This window comes from Fopius arisanus, unplaced genomic scaffold (genome assembly GCF_000806365.1).
Source record: "Fopius arisanus strain USDA-PBARC FA_bdor unplaced genomic scaffold, ASM80636v1 scaffold00026, whole genome shotgun sequence".
In the NCBI taxonomy this organism is placed as follows: domain Eukaryota; kingdom Metazoa; phylum Arthropoda; class Insecta; order Hymenoptera; family Braconidae; genus Fopius; species Fopius arisanus.
The window spans coordinates 161,544-169,677 of record NW_011887765.1 but is presented as its reverse complement, the minus strand read 5'-3'; the positions used below and the strand labels follow the sequence as shown (position 1 = coordinate 169,677).

Genomic DNA, 8,134 nt, shown 5'->3' with positions numbered 1-8,134 from the left:
AGATTTAAGATTTTTTTATTTCTCGGGAGTATTTTGAGACGGCAGTAAAACTTCTATGATTGCACTGATGATATGTCATTAGTTCTCCAATAATGATTTTCGGGGGATGAAAAAAAAATTCGGATACCCGTCATCTCGGTCATTATAAACATTACATAAGGATGCCAGGTTGCACAACAAGTTTCTTTTATCAGTACCATCCGTTTAGTCATTTCCGTCGAGCGCATTCCGGTCTTTATCAAATTATGCTCTCTACTTCACCATGCGACCGCTCTCAGGTTTCAAGTATTAACCGTTCTGTGTACTTAGACTTCATTGCAACTCAGTGAAAATCGAATAATTCGTGAACAACCGGAGAGCAGTCCTTGGAGACTATCAATGAGACACTCCGGCATTGGGCCAAGTCGTTAAGAGCATTCAGAATACCGAGGACAGGACTGACATTTACACGAATAAAATAAACCTCAAGAAAGTGTTAAAAAATCGTTAATGCAAGTACACGAAAAATCATCAATCATTTGGCGCAATGGAATTACATAATTCCGACAGGTTAAGATTTTCATGAAAAAAATGTCTTGATCTAATTGAGTTTTAATGATTTCCGGTAGCGAGTGGGTGTACGAGGCTTCATTGTTTCGGAAGGTCAAAAATTCAACGAAGAACGATCTTGTGAAGAACGTGGAATTCAAAATTGTCACGTGTTGGTCAGGTACTCGTGTACCCGGTGTTATTCCAGGGGATCATTACCTTCAATTCGTTGATTTCCACAAATTTGTCATTTTTCAATTAGTACAATAAAAAATTCCCTCGGTTTCTCACATTTATCCACTTTTTCCATCTTGCCGATTATGTATGACTAATGGTAATTCTCCGCGGGTGTTTATGCAATGTGCAGAACGTTACGATTGGAAACTAGATAGAAACGTCATATTCGTATCTGTGTCGCGTGTGTCAATGTGACATGTCATTAACTTTCTCGTACTTGTTATTTTTATGGGGATGATGATGATAAAAGTGAAAGGTTCATGATTACTCACCATACATAGGTCCAACAACAACCATAACAATAATCATGAGCACAGCGACTCTCTTCTGGCGATTATTCGCCCCTTTCTTGAAAGCAACCCTGAACGTCTCCTCGATGTGCCTGAACGAGAAAAAATCCACAATAGTTGCGCACACGGACATGTTAGTTCTTTTGACCGGCACATAATTATCAGGTCTGGGTGCTTCCTTGATTACAACTAATCCATAAACAAAGCTAGCAACATAACAGACCGTTGATATAGCAAAAACACCGTAAAATCCAATTTTAATGTACAAAATGCCAGACAACGCCATGCCAATGGGTACACTCAGTGATAGAAATACATTGACAGCACCAATTCTCAGTGTCCTGGACTCAACGGTTGTTATATCCCCGATGTAGCTGAATATAGCCATGAACATGGTGAACCAACCACCGGTTATCGCTGGCCAAAATGCTTCTGATACACCAGCAGCTTCCATGGGCAATTCGTAGAACCAATACGTGCAGATTATCAGACTGACACTTGTCAGAAATTCACCAACTATTGGTAACAGCATACAGGGCTTCCTCAAACCAGTACGATCACTCCATGCACCCAGAAAAAGTATCAGCAGAGTTGGTAATCCACTCTGAAGTGCTAACTTCCATGTCTGCATTCCAGCAACAAGCTGTTGAACAGCAGTTTCCTCTTCCTCGTAACCCGTTGTATTTCTAGCGGCTAATGCACTACACACTCTGTCAGAATACCCAAGATTAACTCTACACGCTTTTTCTAGATTCAAATTCTGTGTTGCAAGTGATGCTAATACACTTGGCATTATGTAGCAGGCCACCATAGGTTCAACAGTTATATTACTAGATAAAAAATGCAACTTCTCCCGAAAGCTCATCGATTTTTGGCTCATTAAATTTTCACTGGGCGATGACAATGATTTTTTACGATCATCCGATGATTCCACTGGGGATGACGATGGTATTGTCCCCTGGAGGACCACGTTGTTCGTCATTTTGGTCTATTTGTCGATAATCCTCGGTTGTCCAGGTGGCTCAGCTGTTGACTATTGAATGACCACTCGATTATAAAACAGCAAGAGGTTCCTTCACTCATTCACCACCGTCACCACCACCTCTGCCACCGCCAACATCACCACCACCACCAATTTCAATCGCTGATTCTTTGTGTTCTTCTAATGCTGATCGTAGAGATGACGTTTGATCATCGATTTGCCCAAGATAAATCGAGTATTCTCTTTCTCAACTAATGTACCACTACGTACCGCACTCCACTGTTGCCTATTGGCATAGTGTGCAATGCAACTTCGCATCTTTTACAGGGCCCCTCTTCCATTTTGTCCCTCTATACCTTCTTCCCCCTCTGTGCTACTCGAGTCCATCCACCCATGCATTTAACTTGTATATATACTTACTCCCCTGATCACTTGGACGGCCTTCATCGAAGAAATCCTCCAGTTGTCCAAATTATCATCATCAAACAATACTCATTACCTCGAGCTAATTAATTCATTGTATCCCGATGATTAGACATTCTGCCCTTTCAGGAATCGGCTGGCCCATTCCACCATGGGCATTCCACACATCAGCAGGATGAAGACCATTTATTATGTTTTCTTTTCTTTTCTTTTCCTCCATTTTTTAATCCACTCTTCGAGATAATAAAAAATCCTCCGAGTCAATGAGTTTATCGTACCATTCCGATGCTCTCAACAAACATGACAATAGACTTCTTCACAACTTCTTGCAGAAGATGGAATCGTTTGGAGAGTCTCGGCCGGTACCCATTGAAAATTCTCTCGTTCTTCATTTTAGACCGGTTTTCAGTTTGAAAATTATTTTTCCATTCCAATCATCGCAAATCCCTGGGATTACGAAAGGGGAAGATGCAATTTCTTCGGGGGCAAGAGTCCGTAGAAAGTTTCAAGTCTTCCTGTCGCTGTTACTGTCATCATCTCCATTGAAGATGAAAAATGGTGGATTGAACGGTTCAATGTAATGCCCTATTGCATAACTCTTTTCTTTGAATTATAATAGAAAAAGGTGTGGACGATTACGTCGGTCTCACAGAATAATTCAACCGCAGTCGTTGATTTTCCAAATGAAAATAATCACAAAATACCAGAGAGAAGAGAATAATGTATTTATCCTTCACTCTTACGTAAAATACATTTTATTGTAAAGGCAGTGTCAATTATACCTTGAACTTCAGCTGAAGTAGAAAATGTTTACAATCAGGCATGACTTTAAGTGCCTGGGGCAACAAGGACGTTGGAGAGCTTATCTAATTTACTTCATCAACACCCAAGATTACAACGAAGGAAGGGGATAAGAATTGTCGTACAGACCGCCCGAAATTATCTCGTGAGCCTTGTTATCGGTCTAACTGACACAGAAAAAAAAAACAAGTGGATAATTGCATTTTTTATAAATGAGTTCAGTTATGGCTGGTAATAAATAAACATTTCCTTCCGAATGACTTATTCTTTTTAACGTTTACCTCTTCATTTTCTTATTTCATTACTCCCAATAATTTAATATATTCTCTTCTAGAGAATCTAATTTGATAAGATTAAGTCAAGAATTACACGGGAATGAGTAAGAACTGTCAATCAATATGAATAAGCACTCACTATAATAGACAGGTACTTGAGCTCACCAGAGATGAAGGCCCTCAGATAAAAAAGTACGTGACACCATTGTGTAACTCGAAGGAAGCAATAACAATCAGATATTCTTCAAAATAGTGATTTATTTTACTTTACTCATTATTTTTATTCTCAAAATTTATGCAACTCGTGGTGATTACGTAGAAAGAGAGAACACCAAAGAGATAAAAAAAGACATTAATTTTGTGTGGAAATATTGAAAAGGGTTAATGGTATTTCCAGGGTCTAGTGGTTGACGAGGACTTCGTAGTCCCTGAAGGAGAGCTCTTGGCCATCGTATGGGATGTAGATGCAGCCGTGGCTTGCCTGGACTTTGCCGACAGTCTGTGCACCGTTGTGGAGTACACGGCCGACGTACAGAGGTTCACCCTCGGTGGTTTGTCCACCGACAACAGCTCCATCGGGAATTACACCGTTGCTCGCAAATTCCCAGGAAAATTCCGGCTGACAGAGGACCTGGGGAGAGCCAATAATTAAGCGAAATTAATTAAAAGATATGTTATCAGCTGATTACCTCGAAATCGGACTTTGCGTGCTCCTCGCCACCGTGGCTGACGTACGCCGTATTTCTCGCTGGAATAACTTTTGCTGGAATGACATCTCCACAGTGATAAGCTCGCCCGACGTAGATGACGGATCCGTCGATATCTCGTCCTCCTGCCACCGCCCTCTCAGGAATCGGCTGGCCGATGTGACAATTCACCCATCTGTAGGCTGAAGACAATTTATCACGTTATTTCCTTTTTTTTTCTGTTGGCTTTTTTTAATCCGCTCACTCCTCGAGATGATAAAAAATTCTTATCATTTAATCGCATCCGCGTCTTCGATGGGATAAATCGGTGTGCCTTTGGTGCATAAATATTTATTCTGGAGATCGAAATGGCATTGACAAGTCTCAGTCTTGGTTTTTTGCACTTTCAACCACTGATTTCACTCTTTTTTGCCCGATAGATTAAGAAATGAAAAAAATTAAATTACGAAGCTAATGAGCCGAGATAATACTAGTTATTAACGGAATCTCTGCTGGGGTAATGAGTTAGCAGAGGTATTACTGGATATTGAATATATTTAAAATACTTACCTGGCATTCTGTTAGCGGGTTATTCAATCAGAGTGTTTTAACGCGAAATGAGACTAGAATCCACTGATTACCTGGTTAAAAGCGAATGTTATCTTATCATATCTGTTGCTTTTTATTTGAATAGTCCCCATACGCTTTAGGGGCGTCACCTCCTTTCCCGGAATCGATGACTGATAATATATTTTTAATGACAGATGTTACCGAATTGATGATGACTAATAGAATTTTTGCACTTTTATTTTACATTCTCATTCCCAAATTATCTGAAAGAAATCATCTCGTCAGAGTGATTCTCACGTTTGAATTTTCCCGCGTGGTTACAGTCGGGGACGTCGGGAAATTTCGTGGTAGTGGTTATCGTGGATGAGAGTCACTGGGTGCATGAAACATGTATGCAAGACACTAACCTCGTAATTGAAGTGACAAAAATTCTTGTATGCGTAAATGTTTAGTTTTTTTTTTTTACAGCTGATACCAGATTATCGTGAAGCAGTTGCCCCTGTCATTTTCTTGTATCTGGTGTGAAAAGGAATCTCGTGACGAAATAAAAATGAAGAAAAAGGTATCATCTGGGGATTGTTTTGGAGTTGAATACTTGTTCGACACATTTGTTAATTAGTTATTCGTTTTTATTTATTAATTTTGTTTGTTCAGGTTTTGCTGATGGGAAAGAGTGGGTCGGGAAAGACTAGCATGCGAAGTATTATTTTTGCTAATTACATCGCGAGAGACACTCGACGTTTAGGAGCTACAAGTGAGTAATTCCGTTGTGACTCATTTATTCTTCAGTTGTGTGATGTTAGAGGTCTGGTTTTTGTTGGAGAATGATTAATAATTAATATTGCGATTAATTAATTATTTATAGTTGACGTGGAGCACAGCCATGTACGTTTCCTGGGGAATCTCGTTCTCAATCTCTGGGATTGTGGAGGGCAGGAGGCTTTCATGGAGAATTACTTCGCTTCACAGAGGGACAACATCTTCAGGAATGTTGAAGTTCTCATCTATGTTTTTGATGTTGAGTCTCGAGAGCTTGATAAGGATATGCACTATTATCAGAGTTGTTTGGAGGCAATTCTGCAGAACAGTCCTGAAGCCAAAATATTTTGTCTCGTTCACAAGATGGATTTGGTGCAGGAGGATCAGAGGGATCTTATATTTCGTGAGAGAGAGGAGGACTTGAAGAGACTCAGTCTACCTCTGGAGTGCACATGCTTCAGGACGAGCATTTGGGATGAAACTTTGTACAGAGCTTGGTCTTCTATTGTTTATATGCTCATTCCAAATGTCAAAGAGCTGGAGCAGAGTCTCAATCAGTTTGCCAATATAATCGATGCTGATGAAGTGCTGCTCTTCGAACGTGCAACATTCCTCGTAATTAGTCATTGTCAGAGACGTTTCCACAGGGATGTCCATCGATTCGAAAAGGTCTCCAATATCATCAAACAGTTCAAATTGAGCTGCAGCAAATTGGCTTCACAATTTTTGAGCATGGAAGTGAGAAACACTAATTTCGCAGCATTCATAGATGTTTTCACGTCGAATACGTACGTTATGGTTATCATGTCAGACCCTGGAATTCCCTCTGCCGCAACGCTCATCAACATTCGCAATGCTCGAAAACATTTTGAAAAACTGGAGCGCGCGAGTCAGAGCTCAGCACTGAGTGGATAGAACTCAGCAAGACCCAGGCGCATTGCCCGGGTCCAGAAGCTCAATTGGCTTTAAATCATTTTGTACTCGCATTCGCAATCAGTCGTTCCTGGGTGGAAAGCAATCACTGACTATTCGATATACGTCTGATCTTTGCACAATTGCCGAGAGAACATCATGGAATGAAACAACGATTTACAGTGTTTTGACGTGGAAGGAGGTGAAATTATGTTGCCAAGTGGTATAATAGGATAAGTCGATTTTTCTCGAAGCCAGATTTAAGGCAATATCTCAGAATTAAAGAAGTATCATGATATTTTCATGAATACCTGTTTTGTAGGTCTCATCTTTTTCTGTAAAATTTTTTTTTAAACACCTATCCTAATTTACCACTTTGCTACTGAATTGTGTTGATGGAATTAGAGAATGAGAAAATCATATCGATGCTAGGGAATTCCAAGCTATGTTGCATCCCTTACCGTTTGTTAAAGTCTAGTCCTCTAATAATGGATTATAATAAATGTACGTTATCAGATAGTTTCGATCGATTTTCAACTCCGTGATCCATTTTTTATCTATTCCGTGACATGAATTATTATTTCTTGGATAATTCTCGTATCAACTGCAAATGTATGGAATTTATTTTTTATCAATCCTCTCGAATGAATACGACAAATGAGAAACTATTTTCAACGGTGAACATGTAGTTGTTCCATTGGAACAGTCAATAAAGGAGGAATACCCTAATTTCGTCAAAATACATTTTTTCTCTACACTTTAAGTGCGAATATCTCCGAATCTAAGAAAAACACAGAATTTACCATTTCACCATTTTTGAAGCTCTCGATTATCTCTCCAAAAAATGTCATGACACATATTTCGATATCTCCCTTCAATTCCGAGATATTCGCCGAAAATCGTTGATGTCGCACTGTTCATGCGATGGGATGAAAACTTTACTATCTCGTGAATGCATTCGAATTTTCGCGCTCATGACGCAGCTCAGTGGCGAATGGCGAATTTATGTTTACTCATTGATCACCCATTCAGTATCGTCTGTGATAAGCTAGTGGAAGTAAGTGTTTTTTTAAAAATGGATAGAATAATCAAAGGGATAATGAAGTACAGACAGTGCCATAGGGACGGAATGGTGAAGCAATTTCAAATGGTTCGAGATCATCCCGAGGTGGGTATCAATAAAAATTCTATTTATCAAATGCTATGAGTGTTTTTATCGTATATATATACTCACTATCACACGTGCACGTGGTAACTAATATAACTTCATTCACATGCTTTATTCCGTTGTTGCTAAATTGAGCCAGCAATTTGAAAATTTGAATGGCACTCATGAGAGAAATGCATTGGTAAGGGAGATATTTAATATATGTTTCCTTTTTATCACAGCCTAAGGCAGTGTTCTTTACATGCATGGACTCTCGGATGATCCCTACTAGATTTACAGAAACCAATGTCGGGGATATGTTCGTGGGTATGATAAATTACATAAACACGAAAAAATATTAGAGATATTACTGATGTGACTGTGTGCACTGGGTTATCCATCAAAATACCACAATTCAAAATATTACCTCAGAAAATCATAACAAAAAATATTACAACTGAAATAATTATTGCTTCAAAATATTACAGTTAAAAATATTTCAAAACAGATTATTTCGGAATATT

The 8,134-nt window shown here is 39.2% G+C and overlaps 4 protein-coding genes across 4 annotated transcripts in view; 2 read left to right on the top strand and 2 right to left on the bottom strand.

The window, feature by feature from the left end:
• Positions 1–274: 274 nt before the first annotated feature.
• LOC105264882 (proton-coupled folate transporter-like) lies at positions 275–3,677 on the bottom strand. Its single transcript, XM_011302052.1, has one exon. The coding sequence runs from the start codon at positions 2,035–2,037 to the stop codon at positions 1,030–1,032; it is 1,008 nt and encodes a 335-aa protein (XP_011300354.1). The 5' UTR covers positions 2,038–3,677; the 3' UTR covers positions 275–1,029.
• Positions 3,678–3,776: 99 nt separating this feature from the next.
• LOC105264883 (natterin-3-like) lies at positions 3,777–4,903 on the bottom strand. Its single transcript, XM_011302053.1, has 3 exons — positions 4,793–4,903; positions 4,226–4,425; positions 3,777–4,167 (listed from the first exon to the last, which is right to left on the bottom strand). Exons 1-3 carry the CDS (start codon positions 4,797–4,799, stop codon positions 3,937–3,939), a joined length of 438 nt encoding a protein of 145 aa, XP_011300355.1. The 5' UTR covers positions 4,800–4,903; the 3' UTR covers positions 3,777–3,936.
• A 285-nt stretch (positions 4,904–5,188) lies between these two features.
• Positions 5,189–7,203, top strand: RagA-B (Ras-related GTP binding A/B). The gene is made up of 3 exons (XM_011302050.1): positions 5,189–5,356; positions 5,449–5,546; positions 5,658–7,203. The coding sequence occupies exons 1-3, from the start codon at positions 5,343–5,345 to the stop codon at positions 6,464–6,466; spliced, it is 921 nt and encodes a 306-aa protein (XP_011300352.1). The 5' UTR covers positions 5,189–5,342; the 3' UTR covers positions 6,467–7,203.
• A 189-nt stretch (positions 7,204–7,392) lies between these two features.
• CAHbeta (carbonic anhydrase beta) overlaps positions 7,393–8,134 on the top strand; it is a 3,068-nt gene continuing 2,326 nt past the window's right edge. Inside the window, exons 1-2 of the mRNA XM_011302048.1 lie at positions 7,393–7,631; positions 7,853–7,937. Coding sequence (XP_011300350.1) covers positions 7,416–7,631; positions 7,853–7,937 — 301 coding nt within the window. The 5' untranslated portion in view covers positions 7,393–7,415. The remainder of the gene's footprint in view (positions 7,632–7,852; positions 7,938–8,134) is intronic.